Source organism: Schistocerca gregaria, chromosome 5, assembly GCF_023897955.1.
Source record: "Schistocerca gregaria isolate iqSchGreg1 chromosome 5, iqSchGreg1.2, whole genome shotgun sequence".
NCBI classification, from domain to species: Eukaryota; Metazoa; Arthropoda; class Insecta; order Orthoptera; family Acrididae; genus Schistocerca; species Schistocerca gregaria.
In genome coordinates, this window is record NC_064924.1 from 61,590,752 (window position 1) to 61,604,793 (window position 14,042).

Consider the following 14,042-nt stretch of genomic DNA (forward strand, 5'->3'; position numbering starts at 1 on the left):
GAAATGGAATAGAAGGTAGAAGAAGATGAAATAGGAGACATGATACTGCATGAAGAGTTTGACAGAGCACTGAAAGACCTGAGTCGAAACAAGGCCCCGGGAGTAGACAACATTCCATTAGAACTACTGATAGCCTTGGGAGAGCCTGCCCTGACAAAAAATGTGATGCCATTAATCACGAATCCATGCTTCTCAGTCACAGACCGATTTAAAATGCAGCAATTTGAGCTGTGGTGTTAATGGCAGCTTACCCACAGGACCGTAATTCCCTAGTCAGGCAATGGAGCAAGGTCACACAGTATGTTGTTGGGAGTCCTTTACTTGTTCTCTGATGGCAGGTGCAGATGTGAAGCGGTTGCTATGTGCTTGGTGCATAAAATGGTGATCATATGCTGTCAACTAGCAATATGGTGATCAGATGTGGTCGGCCAGAACCTGACCAATGAGTATGGCTACCCTCATGTTCCCACTCAGTCCAAAATCATGCCACTGTCAAATCCAAATGCCCCACAGATCTGGATACTGTGTGATTGACATTGAAAAATGTCTGCTTGTGTCTGTGTATGTGCGGATGGATGTGTGTGTGTGTGTGTGTGTGTGTGTGTGTGTGTGTGTGTGTGTGTGTGTGTGTGTGCGCGCGCGCGCGCGCGCTCGATTGTATACCTGTCCTTTTTTTCCCCTAAGGTAAGTCTTTCCGCTCCCGGGATTGGAATGACTCCTTACCCTCTCCCTTAAAACCCACATCCTTTCATCTTTCCCTCTCCTTCCCTCTTTCCTGAAGAAGCAACCGTTGGTTGCAAAAGCTTGAATTTTGTGTGTATGTTTGTGTTTGTGTATCTATCAACCTGGCAGCACTTTTGTTTGGTAAGTCACATCAACTCTGTTTTTTTATATATAATGTCATGTGATTAGGGCTTCCCGTCGGGTAGACCATTTGCCAGGTGCAAGTCTTTCGATTTGACACCACTTCAGCAACTTGCACATTGATGGGGATAAGGGTTGATGATTAGGACAACACAACACCCAGTCCCTGAGCGGAGAAAATCTCTGACCCAGCCGGGAACTGAACACAAGCCTTTAGGATTGACATTCTGGCATGCTGAGCACTCAGCTACTGGGGGTGGATGAAGTGCTATTTTATGTAACTTTTCTTAACTGTGACATTTCAGTGAAAGTGAGGTCTATTAAGTGCAAACAAACCATGTCACATTAATCATTTTCAGGATATTTTGAAGAAGTTGTGGATCTCAACTTGCTCATTTAATACCAAGTCCAGACTATGCTTTCTTCTGATAAAAATTTCCAGTTCCTCTAAAGAATTGCACAAGTGTCCTCCATGTGTGTCACAAAAATATCCAGTTTCTGTACCATAACTTTTATGGAGTACATCTGTGCTGAAATATGCACTTCATATAGTGTTTTGTGAGTACATACAGTCTTTGAACCACCTTCAATTTAAGAAAAGCCCCGAATCATTTGAAGATGAACCGCGGTCCTGCCGTCCTTCCACCTCCAAAACAAATGAAAATGTTGAGAAAGTTCATGACTTAGTGGACTCTGATTGTAGAGTTACAATTAGGGAGATTGCTGATGAACTTAATTTAAGTTTCTATACCGTCCAGTCAATTTTAACCAAAGATCTGAACATGCATTGAGTGTCTGCATAATTCATTCCAAGACTGGTGTCAAGTGACTAGAGACAATACCTACTTGAAATGAGCCAAGAACTGATTAATCATACTAAAAATAACCCAGATTTGTTAAATAGGGTAATTACAGGTGACAATTCATGGGTATATGGATATGATCCTGAAAACAAAGTGTAGTCTTCGCAGTGGAAGGCTTCAAGTTCACCAAGACTGAAAAAGCACAGCAAAGTTGGTCGAAGGTGAAGACTGTGTTGGTGATATTTTTCATTTCTCTCGGTATTGTGCATCATGAATTTACCCCTGGAGGACAGACAATTAACCAGGAATACTTTGAATGTGTCCTTGAGAGTTTGCACAAAAAGGTGCGGACGAAAAGGCCTGCATTGTGGAAAGACAGGGGTTGTGTGATACACCATGACAATGCTCTGGATCACCGTGCCTTCTCCATCATTGAATTTTTGACCAAATTCAAAATTCCTGGTTTCTACAACTGCCATATTCTCCTGATTTGGCCCCTGCGAACTTCTACCTGTTTCCTAAACTGAAATTTTCACTGAAAGGGAAGCGATTTTACTTGATTGAAGACATCCAGCAAATACAGAGAGCGTCCTTTACACACTTCAGGAATAAAATTTCCGGGATGTTTCCAAAAGTGGAAACACCGTTACAGTCAGTGGGTTCAGTCAGAAGGGGACTATTTTGAAGGAGATGCATCACAGTGGCATGTAAGTACTACCATAGTATAATTACAAGCCCATTCTTAAAACTTTCCATTCACACCTCGTACATGTCTACATCTTTGATGGATATGTACATGATTAGAGTTTCAGTTATCTGTGACATGTAGAACAGTCACTAGAATGTGTTATTGTTGTTCATGTTTACTGATTTTTACCAGGCCTGGTAGGGTATTGATGTATGCACAGTGTCATATGTTGAGCGATCACTTTGAAGGACATGGAGATGCCGCATACTCATGTGAAATGGTATCATCAGCAACTGATAGAGTTTGAAAGAGGCCTCATTGTTGGTCTCCATTTGCCTGGCTGATTGAATCACACATATCCAGATTTGTGGGACATTTGGATTTGACAGTGGCATAATTTTGGACTGAGGGTAGCCATACTCATTGGTCAGGTTCTGGCCGACCACATCTGATCACCATATTGCTAGTTGACAGCATATGATCACCATTTTACACACCAATCACATAGTAACCACTTTACATATGCATCTGCCATCAGAGAACAAGTAAAGGACCCCCTACAACATACTGTGTGATCTTGCTCCATTACCTGACTAGGGAATTACGGTCCTGTGGGTAAGCTGCCATTAACACCACAGCCCAAATGGCTGCATCTGAAATGGGGCTGTGGGGATTGGTGGTTAATGGCATCACATTCTGTACAGCAGTGACTCATCGTTCTGCACTGACCTGGATGGCTATCATTTCATGTATGGCAGCAGCTTAGGGGAAAGTCCCATTTTCAAATGTTTTGAAGAGGTGCAGAAGTATTACTTCTTGTATCATGGTGCGGGCAACCATCAGGTATGGCTTCATATCGCAGCTGGTGGTGATTGAGGAAGCTCTCATGTCACACGGCACATTGTGGACATCCCGTGTCCCTATATGTTACCTCTCAGGCAACTGTTTTGTGGTGCCAGCTTTCAACACAATTGATTCCCAGATCTGTCCTGTATAGAACATGTGGTACCAGCTCAGATGTCAGTTCTATCCCAGTTTCAATATCCGGGATATCGAGGACGAATTGCAACACTTGTGGGCCACCTTGCCTCAGGAGTGGATACAACAGATTTGTGACACCATTACAAACCCAAGCACTGCATGCATTTAGGCCAGAGAAGACCAGAATCATGCTGATAAGTGGGCTCATACTGCCAAGTTCTTTGTAAATTTTACTTGATTTTGTGATCACTGAAATAACATCACACACTCTCAACCCATGAAGTTTCATTTCATTTCCTCCTCTGCTTCTGGAAGCTTCACTTTTTTTCAGGCAATGTATATTTATCACAGTTATTAGATATGCAGCTTTGCTTCCATTGTTTTGCAACACGTGGCAGTAGTGGGTAGTGGTAAGGCAGGTGGTATATTGTAAATGTTATATAATAAGCCTAGACGTTTGTAAATATAGTGTCATCAAAATATTAGTCAGTTTGTGATTGCATGATTAAATTATTCTTGATTGAATGTATCAACCTACATCTACATGTACATCTATACTCCGCAAACCACCATGAAGTGCCTGGCAGAGGGTACCAGTTATTACGGTTTCTTCCTGTCCCATTCATGTACAGAGTGCGTGAAGAATAATTGTTTTAATGCCTCTGTGTGCTGTGATTATTCTGATCTTCTCCTCATGACCCTTATGTGAATGATATTTTGGGGGTTGTAGTATATTCCTAGAGTCGACATTTAAAGAAGGTTCCTGAAACTTTGGTTGTAGACTTTATCAGTATAGTTTATGTCTATCTTCAAGAGCCTGTCACTTCAGTTCTTTCAACATCTCTCTGACACTCCCTCATGGTTCAAACAAACCTATGAAAATTCATGCTGCCCTTCCCTTTATACATTCAATCTCCACTCTTAGTCCCATTTGGTATGGATCTCTAATACTTGAATCTCCTTTGTAGACTAACTGCACTTTCCCAGTATTCTAGTCTACCATCCACTTTACTCATGAGTGAACCTATGTGATCGTTCCTTTTTACATCCCTAGAAAATGCTACATCCAGGATTAATATGAGTTGGTCAATTCAAACAGTGGCTCATCAATATTTTAATCATAAGATACTATGTTTTTGTTTTGTTTTGTGAAGTGCACAGCTTTATATTTTTGAACATGTAAAGCAAATTGCCAATCTTTACACCCCTTTGAAGTCTTATCAAGATCTGATGGACTATTTATGGAGTGTCTTTCAGACACTGCTTCATTACAGATAACCACATCATCTGCAAAAATTCTGAAGTTACTATTAAAATTTTCTGTAAGATCATTAATATACAACATGAATGACAAGGGCACCAACACACTTCCCCCTTTCTGGTTGCGTGGAGGAGGTCGTTCTGTTCAAGATAAGCTCTTTACGTTTGAGCTCAGAATATGTTCTAAGATTCTACAACAAATCAATGTCAAGGGTATTGGATGGTGGTTTTGTGGATAACTTCTATTATCCTTCTTGTAAATGGGTGTGACCTGTGCTGTATTCCAACTATTGTGCACATTTTTCTGTTTGAGGGATCTATGACAGATTACAGTTTCAAGAGGGCTAACTCAATCACAAATTCCATGTAAATTCTGATACAGATTTCATCGGGCCCTAGAGTTTTGTTTGATTTTAACAGTTTCAGTTGTTTCTCTATACCACTGACACTAAAACTTATTTCAGTCACTTTTTCAGTGGTACGTGAATTAAACTGGGATAGTTCTCCTAGGTTTTCCATTTTTAAAGGAACATTTGAAAATAGAGTTAAACATTTCAGTTTTTGCTTTGCTACCCTCAATTTCAGTTCCTGTGTCATGCACTAACTTCAGCCTTTAAATACACCCAGAATTTCTATGGGTTTTGTGAAAGATCATTTGACAATATTCTGCTACAGTAGTCATTGTAGTGCTCTGTTGACAGATAAATATGTTTCATTGAGCATCTCTCTATCTATAGTCCTACACTTTGTTTTACACCTATTATGCAGTAATCTCTGTTTCTTCAGAAGTCTCTATTACAGTGACCGTGTACCATGAGGGGTGCCCATCCATTATGAACTGTTCTGTTGGGTACGTATCTATTAATTGCATGGTGAATTGTTCCTTTAAGCTTGAGCCGTAACTCTTTTACAGCTCCTGCCTTGTTGTGAAAGTTTCAACTTCCTAATTGATATAGGACACTATTGAATTTTTATCCAGTTTACTGCTTGTTTTGATTGTCATTTGTACTTTGGTAATCATTGTTGCCACAATTAGTTTTGATGTGGAAATCCTCAAAGAGGTCAGGTCTGTTTGCTGCTATTAGGACCAGTATATTTCCTTCATTATGGGAATTCTTAACACTGTATTACAGATAGTTTACAGAAACAGCAGTCAGTAATGTTTCACAGGATATCCTATCGCATGCACCACTAAGAAAACTATAATCCTCCCAATTGATTGTTAGATGATTAAAGCCCCTATCGGTGATTATAGAGTGGAACCTCACATAGTGAGCATAATTCATTCCAGAATCTTACTCATAGTGCAAAACAATCATTAAGCAAAATAATTTATTCCATATAAATTAATGTAAAATACAATAACATGGTACTTTATTATTCACATTACTTAACTTTTTTTTTACTTGGAAACTATATGTAGTCATTTGTTTATGCCAATGCTTCAACAGTTGGTGAAAATGCGACACAGCATTATTGTCAAATAAATTCATGGCACGCGTTGCCACTGCTTTATTGGGGGTGATGATTTTCAATGTACGATGCAACCGATTCCCATGCTTTCAGCATTTCTCTTATTGTGCCAGAAGATTGCTGCTTTGCTGTTACCAAATCCTCCTCCCCTTCTGAAGAACTCCCCTCAACAACTTCCTGCTGTGAAACACACTGCAAGTCCTTAAGCTCTTTGGTGGTCATTTCTTGGCTATGATCTTCCACAAGCTCATCGATATCATTGTCATCCACTTCTAATCACATGCTCTTGGCCAAAGACACAATCTCATTGACTGTAGGCTGTATAGGTGCTGACTCAAATGCCTCAGAGTCACATTTGGCAACACACTCCGGCCAAAGCTGCTTCCAAGCAGAAGTGAGAGTTCTCTTGGTAACCCCTTCTCATGCTTTTTGAATCATCTTGATGCATTCAGTGATGTGGACGTGATATTTCCAAAACTCTCTGCGTGACATTGGTAGCTTCAATTAACTCAAAGCAATGCTTGAAGAGTGCTGGAGTATAGAGCTTCTTAAACTGAGAAATAATCTCCTGGTCCATAGGCTGGAGTAATGGAGTGGTGTTGGGAGGCAGAAATTGGATCTTGATGAATTGAAATTCGCCAAGAAGGTGGTCTTGTAGGCCTGGAGAATGGGCAGGTGCATTGTCCATAACAAGCAAGACATGGAGTGGCAGATTCATCTCAAGCAAATATTTTTTCACTGAAGGACCAAACACTTCATTGACCCAATCACAAAAAAGATCACGTGTAACCCAAGCCTTGTTGTTAGTCCTCCACATCACATTTAACCTGCTTTTCAGAACTTTACACTTCTTGAAGGCTTTTGGAATTTCTGAATGATAAACAAGCAGCAGTTTCATTTTCAAATTGCCGCTTGCATTGGCACAGAATAGCGGTGTGAGATGGTCTTTCATTGGCTTGTGACTAGGCAATGCATTCTATCTTGTCACAATTAAAAACCTGTTATGGCAGGTACCCCTCATAATCTATGAGCATCTTGAAGTTTCTCATGAAGTTCTCTGCTGCCTTTGTGTCAGAGCTGGCTTCTTCACCATTCCTCACAATGCTGTGGATGCCAGTTCTTCTCTTAAGCTTCTCAAACCACCTATGGCTTTCCTTAAATACTTCTTTGGCCGCTGATGATCCTGGTGTCTTCTTAACATGGTCAGTGAAAATCACTCTCGCTTTCTCACACATGATGTTCTCATTAACAGTGTCCCTTTGCAATTGCTTTCCATTTATCTACATAAGGAGCAACTTTTCGATGCTGTCCATAATACAAAACCATTGTTTAAGTACTCATCACTCCATTTGAAGCATCTATCTCACTAATTTTGTCCTTATTCTTGAGGATAATGCAAATAGTTGAGGATAATGCAACAATCATACCACATTTGAATTTTTCAATGATCTTTACATTCATTTGTAAGGTCATTTTCTTTTATTTGTGGTTGTCTTTTTGCAGCATTGTCTTCAGGGACATTTCTGCAAAGGTTATTAAATTTTAAATACAAACAAATATAGATGCACTAAGATGGCTGCAGAAAGAGCACTAAACACAAACTGCAGTATGTAGTAAAGACATTGTTCATATGCTGCTGCTGACAATGAAAGGTTTTCATATTGTTGAATGTTTCCCCCATCACATGCAAATTGCTGGTGACATCATACTAAATCATCGTCACTCATTATGTGAAACATTGCTCATAGGTGAGTCATAAATTAAAAAAAAAAAAATTTTTTCAAATTTGTTTTTCTCATGCAATTTTCGCATTATGGGAGGTGCTTGTTAAGTGAGGCTCCACTGTAGTGTAGTTGGGAATTTACTTACAAGTGGCAAGGTTTTCTCTAAAGTCTTCGGAACAGCAGGTGATGAGTATGGTGGATGATGAAAGGATCCAGCCATCATTTCATGCCCAACCTTGATAGTGAGTCTTGCCCAAAACATCTCACATGCAGCTTCAGTTTCTGTTTTGGTGGATTTGAGGCTCTTGATTTCAATTTTAGATTTCAACCAGCTTTTTGTATGTAGTATTATGTTTGCTTCACAGCTTTTCAAGAGTACTTCAAACTCCAGCATTTTTTGTGAATGCTTTCGCAGTGAACCATTAGGCTTTTAATAATCTCACCTATGAGAGGCATTTCTTTCAATCTTATACTGATATTTCTGCGTCTCCTACAGCTGTTGTTATCTGGAGTGGATGTAGAGTCACTTAATCTAAAAAGCCCTTGTGTGCACCCCACACACAGTCAGGTATCTGAGTAGCAGCCTGACCCATTTAGGGGGAACCTACAGTTCTCAACCCTATGGCACAAGCCCAGGAAGTCACAGCCTAGCTTGGCACAGAACCCTCAGAGTCTCTGGTTCAGTCCTCCCACTCAGCTCAGAACCAGGGAGCCACAAGCAGTTCTGGGGACAGTAATGAAAGTTAGAGCTTCTGTGAAACTCCATGCACAAGGCTGTTCTTCTCCACCTTCTCTGCCAGTCACTAGAATGTCCCAAATATGAAGCAGGAGCCCAGATGATGGGCATTATTTGTTCCAATGTGCTCCATAATGTGCAAGTGGTTGCACCCTGTTCCCGCAGTGGCTGCTCGAGTAGCCTTCCGGGCATACACACTTGAGTGCACCTGATATCTTTTCCTGTCCCTTGTTGTCATATCCCTAAGGTGTACCATCATGTGCTGTACATTTGAACTGCTGACAACCATTAGACCCCTACCCTTTCATGTTTGCCTCCTCTTGATACCAGACAAGGCAGGTTTCCCCAAAACACCTGAAGTGAGTCCCACTGGCTCAATTTCAGTGAAAGACAGCACCTCAGACTTGGTTAGGGGGAACATTACAACACCCTGAGTCCTCCCTATTCTCTGTCCACCCTGTTCAGGACACCTAGCTCTTCCAACACAATGACTTGCAGCAGCTGCCAATTGTTTGACCATAGTCAGGGCGATTCCCAGCTGCTTACGAATGTCAACCAACTCTTTCTGTGTTTGACAACAGCATTCACAGTAGGGCTGTATTTTAGCTGGTGTGATATATTACAGGCACTGAAAAAGTAACTTTATATGAAGTGTGCTGATTATCTTTTAATCTGGTGAGCTGAAAAGTGGCTAATTCCTCTCATCATCTGTAGGAAGTTTTAATTTCTGCTTGAATATGAAGATATCTGTGGCTGAGCCTCATAAAATTGTGAGGAAGACCTGTGTTGAGAAACCTGTTAGTGACAGAAAGTGTGGAGAATGTGCTCAACACTTCAAAACTGGTGACTTTGATGTCAAAGACTACTTGATGGCACAAGAAAAAATGTTTTTGAAGCACTGAAACCAACTGAAACAATCACAGGAGATTGTTATTGAAAGTGATTGATGTGTTTGAGCTGGGCACTGAAAGACAAATGGTCTTACTACAGTGACAGACTGGAAGAGGTGATTTTGCAACATGACAGTACTTGACCTCATGTTGCAAAACCTGTCAAAACATACTTGGAAACATTGAAATGGGAATTCCAACCTCACCTTCCATATTCTCCAGACATGCCCTCTCTGACTACCACCTTTTTCAATCAGTGACACATGGCATGGCTGACCAGTGAACAAGTGCAATATTGTATCAATTCATAGAGCTTCTCAAAAGACACCCAGTTCTTATGCTGCTGTATTCATATGTGGCCTGAATGAATGGGAGAAAGAAGTAGCCAGCAATGGCCAATACTTTGAATTTTAATATCTTTGTATGTTTAGCACAATAAAGCCTTGAACTTTTAGAAGGAATGGCAAGAGCAAAGTTGTAGACCTACTAATAAGATAAACTTGTGAGATAAAAAAATTGTTACATTTGCCACTAATACTATGTTTCGAGATGTGTCAAAAAATCTGATGTGGGGATGAAATTCCAGGCTGACAAAACATTAGGGTTGAACTTGTAATTTCATCTCTTAACCAGGACACTATTCAGTTCCAAGCGATATCATAGTCAGGAATACACTTCTTACAAATGCATCAGGGGTGGTTACGGAAATTGATCTGTGCAGTGTGAAGTCAAAATGAAAATACTGTCATGCAGTTTTGGGTAAACACACAATTTGCATGTGTCTTCTTCTGCCTAATCTCTGGAATTGTGCAGGCTCAGAATATTTAATATGAGAAGTGTATTGGCATATAGTGTTTCAGTTTTTGTGTGGACTGGAAGGTGACATAAGTATTTGCAACTTACTGATGTTATATAGAGATTAAGCACAATTATACTAAAAATCATCAATATACTTCCACATTTTTCATTGTATTATAGGAAAAAATGTTTTCAAGAAATATATATCAATGCAGTGTGGATGATTGAGTCGTATTTGACAACCCCACTGAGATTGCTCTTGCAAGTGTATTTCGTGTGTGTGTGTGTGTGTGTGTGTGTGTGTGTGTGTGTGAGAGAGAGAGAGAGAGAGAGAGAGAGAGAGAGAGAGAGAGAGAGAGAGAGAGAACAGGCTGCCATTAACTTCTAGTAACTGAATTTTAGCATATTCATATTGTCTAGGTCAGAGAGCTAATAGTCCTGTTATTTGTAGTCCCTCATCCTAAATCATTTCAGGTGAATTTCACAATAGTTACTGACCAAGTCTTTGAGTGGTGCCTGCACCAGTACAAATGCTTGTCAAATATCTGTGCAATTAAATGTGTTAAGAATTAAATTTATGAGAGGAAACAAAAAAGGGTAATGCACATAAAATTGGAAGATAATTTGTCTGCTATTTTTATGTTGTTGGCTATTTTTAATTTTTACAGGTATTTTGCTTCTAGATTTAGAGTACAAATTATTATTACAAAGAGTTTTAAATTGAAGATCCTTCTATTTCACATAAGTTTGATGTTTTCTGCACTGTACTTCAGAGTGGAATGTAAAATATTAAAGGACAAGAGAACAAATGGTTTTTAACAACAAAACAAGTTAACAATTAAAATCATCTCCTCCTACACTGGAATCATTTCAGTTCAAGATTCCTTAATGTTAGTTGTGCTACCTCTACTACCACTACCACTATATCAAAACACACAAGAGTACCTGCCACTAAACCACGAAAACTGCCAAGTTTGTTTTGCATTTTGAGGATTATCAACTCAAGCAAATGCGAAGAAGTGTTTAATACTTTCTGGAATATGACAAAATAAAAGTTTATTACAAATGAACATACTGTGTTATTCCTTAGCTTAGAGCAATCAACCAAAGTCAATTGTTTCGCAGTGGTGCCACATTCATATTGTTGTGGCTTTGGGATTGGTGTAGGAGAAAACAAATGTGTGTGTTCAGGTATACTACAGAGTGTGTTGATAAATTGAAGGCAAATAATGTATGCCACACCCAATTTAAAGGGCTGGCAAGTAATGAGGCTGGGTACATATGAGTAAAGTAAATGTAAAAGACTGTAGAGGTAGAGGTTGGAATAGATTAAAGAAACACAGAATGAGATGCAGATATATGGAAAGAGTGGAAAGAAATGAAACAATTTAAAAAGAACTGAAAAGAAGTTGTTTAAATATCAAGTGCATTTAACAGGGTAAAATGCTATTGTTGAATGCTGCAACAATGAGTTAACTGTGGCAGCACTTGTCAGAGCTCAAAGTTATCACTGCCATGTAGAAGTAAGAAGCAGACAGTAAGCAAACTGTTGCAATAAAATTTTGTGCTATTTCTTATGTAAATTAGATTAAGCTACAATTATCAGTTTGCCCTCATATTTCAAGTGGAATATATTTTCAACTGTTATTCGCACTGTAAAGAGATTACCTTACCTTCGATCTTTTTCACCAGCATGTTTGTGATTTCAGGTCATGCTGATGTTGCAAGGTCTATCCTGAAACAACATTCACCACAATATAGATGAGCGCAGTACAGGGTAACTGCTGTTCTTGTGGACAATGCATGGTCCAGTCCAACTTTTTCCTCATAATCGTACTCATGTTAAAAAGAAGTGTACTTGCTGTGATAGTTATTCACATGAATGCCACTTAAGCTGTGTAAAGTAAGTAATATTGATATGAAGAAAGTTACACTTCTGTTGCAATTTTATACAAAAATGCTTGTTTACAGTGATATAGAACAAGTGATGAAATGGAATGTAAAAATGTTTCTGTACTTATATTCAGTAAGTCACTATTTTCTGCTTCCTCCTACCAACCCACAGAATCTTTTCTTTGTGTGTGTATGTATGTGTACATACACATATATATGTGCACGTGTGTGTGGGTGCTCTCTCTCTCTCTCTCTCTCTCTCTCTCTCACACACACACACACACACACACACACACACACACAGAGAGAGAGAGAGAGAGAGAGAGAGAGAGAGAGAGAGAGAGAGAGAGAGAGAGAGAGGTTGGAGCATTGATTGTGATAACTGGCTTCGTAAGTGATTTCCTAATGTTCATGGCTCAGGATAGTCTTTATTTGTCTTCCTAGTACTCAAAAGACGTGCATGCTGTTTGAAGTAGACCTATCGTCTTCCATACAGTGAATACCAATGTTTCGTATAAAAATCCACAAAATAGTGCTGTGGCATATGTGTTTTTTTGTAAAAATATCACATTTCTTTTTAACATTTTTGTATGCCAGAAAGATTGATTTTAGTGTCTAACATGAAATATTTGAGTGCTGGAAATGTTGTTTCTAGGTCCACAAATATTTCAGCAGTATTTCTAGCAGTGCCTGTATACTTTCATTTTAACAGTACAAAGGTGTTATATGGAGATTGTCATTAAGGATAAGCTTACATATGGTATATGAAGAACAAATAAGATCAAAAAATCATTAGAAACATTGTTAATTGGCAAAAATGTTGACTAATGAAATTGAAAATTTTTTGTCATGTTTCTTGTAATTAATTTCATACAGTGTGTAGAGATATATAGGAGAAAGATTTCTTTAACAGTACATGAACTTTTTAAACAGATTTATTTGTTGACAATGTTAAAATTTTATGGAGGAAGTAAAAGCGTTGTTACTAAAAACGGACAAAAGTATTCATTCATTATTTGTTAAAATGTGTCCAGTAAAACTGTTTTTTTTACCTTATTATTATTATTATTATTACTATTTTCATTGTTATCTCTGAAAGTATTGATGTCTCTTCTGGTAACTGTCTCTTTTTGTATGACAAAAGTACCAAAGGTATGTGTAAAACTATATCTACATATATAAAGGAACAGAATGTTAATACTATAAGAATAGTTTCCTGTTTGTACATATATTTATTACCAGTGCAGTAATCTGAAGCTGTAAGAAAAATGTTGGACTGCCACTTCAGGTGAATATATAACAGCCTATGTTTTGTGCAACATGTCTAAACGGAAATAAAAGTTGAACCGCAGTGTACAACTTCTTTGACTTTGTTGCGAGTGAGAGATTGTCTTTGCTCATACAGCTATTTACATTGCACTGGTCATTCACTACTATGATTTAGTTGTGTCACAATATTAGCAAGGTTTAAATCTGTTAAATGGTAAGAAATTTCAACTGATTTCAAAACATTCGTGGCCAAAATTTAACTGAATATGAACTTCTGACAAAAGAATAAAGCAGTACTCAAATCGAAAATTTGTTTCAATTTAAAACTGCATTGCTTATTCCCTTACCTTCCTCCAGCCTGCAAAATTTCTTGGTCATCAGGTATAAGAAGACCTAAAGTTTAATATGGAATTCCAGTAACTTTGCAGCTTGGCATTTTTAACATATGTGAAGCATGATCAGAACCAAAAATTGTGTCAAGTATCAGAAGAAAAAGTCCAAGGACTAACCAGTACCTGTAATGATTAATTAAGAACACACATAAAACCCTTGGACATCAGGTAACAAACAGCATGGGATCACAAAGAATTAAATTTTCAAGTCGTGGCATCTACAAAACACTATATTGTGAATCTCATATTAAAGAATGATGCCACCAGTAAT

At 38.6% G+C, this 14,042-nt stretch overlaps 1 protein-coding gene across 1 annotated transcript in view; it reads left to right on the forward strand.

Annotated features, from left to right (window-relative positions):
* The window catches only part of LOC126272662 (CCR4-NOT transcription complex subunit 10-B), a 144,044-nt gene extending 130,356 nt beyond the window's left edge, over positions 1-13,688 (forward strand). The window contains exon 13 of the mRNA XM_049975675.1: positions 11,927-13,688. Coding sequence (XP_049831632.1) covers positions 11,927-11,982 — 56 coding nt within the window. The 3' untranslated portion in view covers positions 11,983-13,688. The remainder of the gene's footprint in view (positions 1-11,926) is intronic.
* The last annotated feature ends 354 nt before the right edge of the window (positions 13,689-14,042 follow it).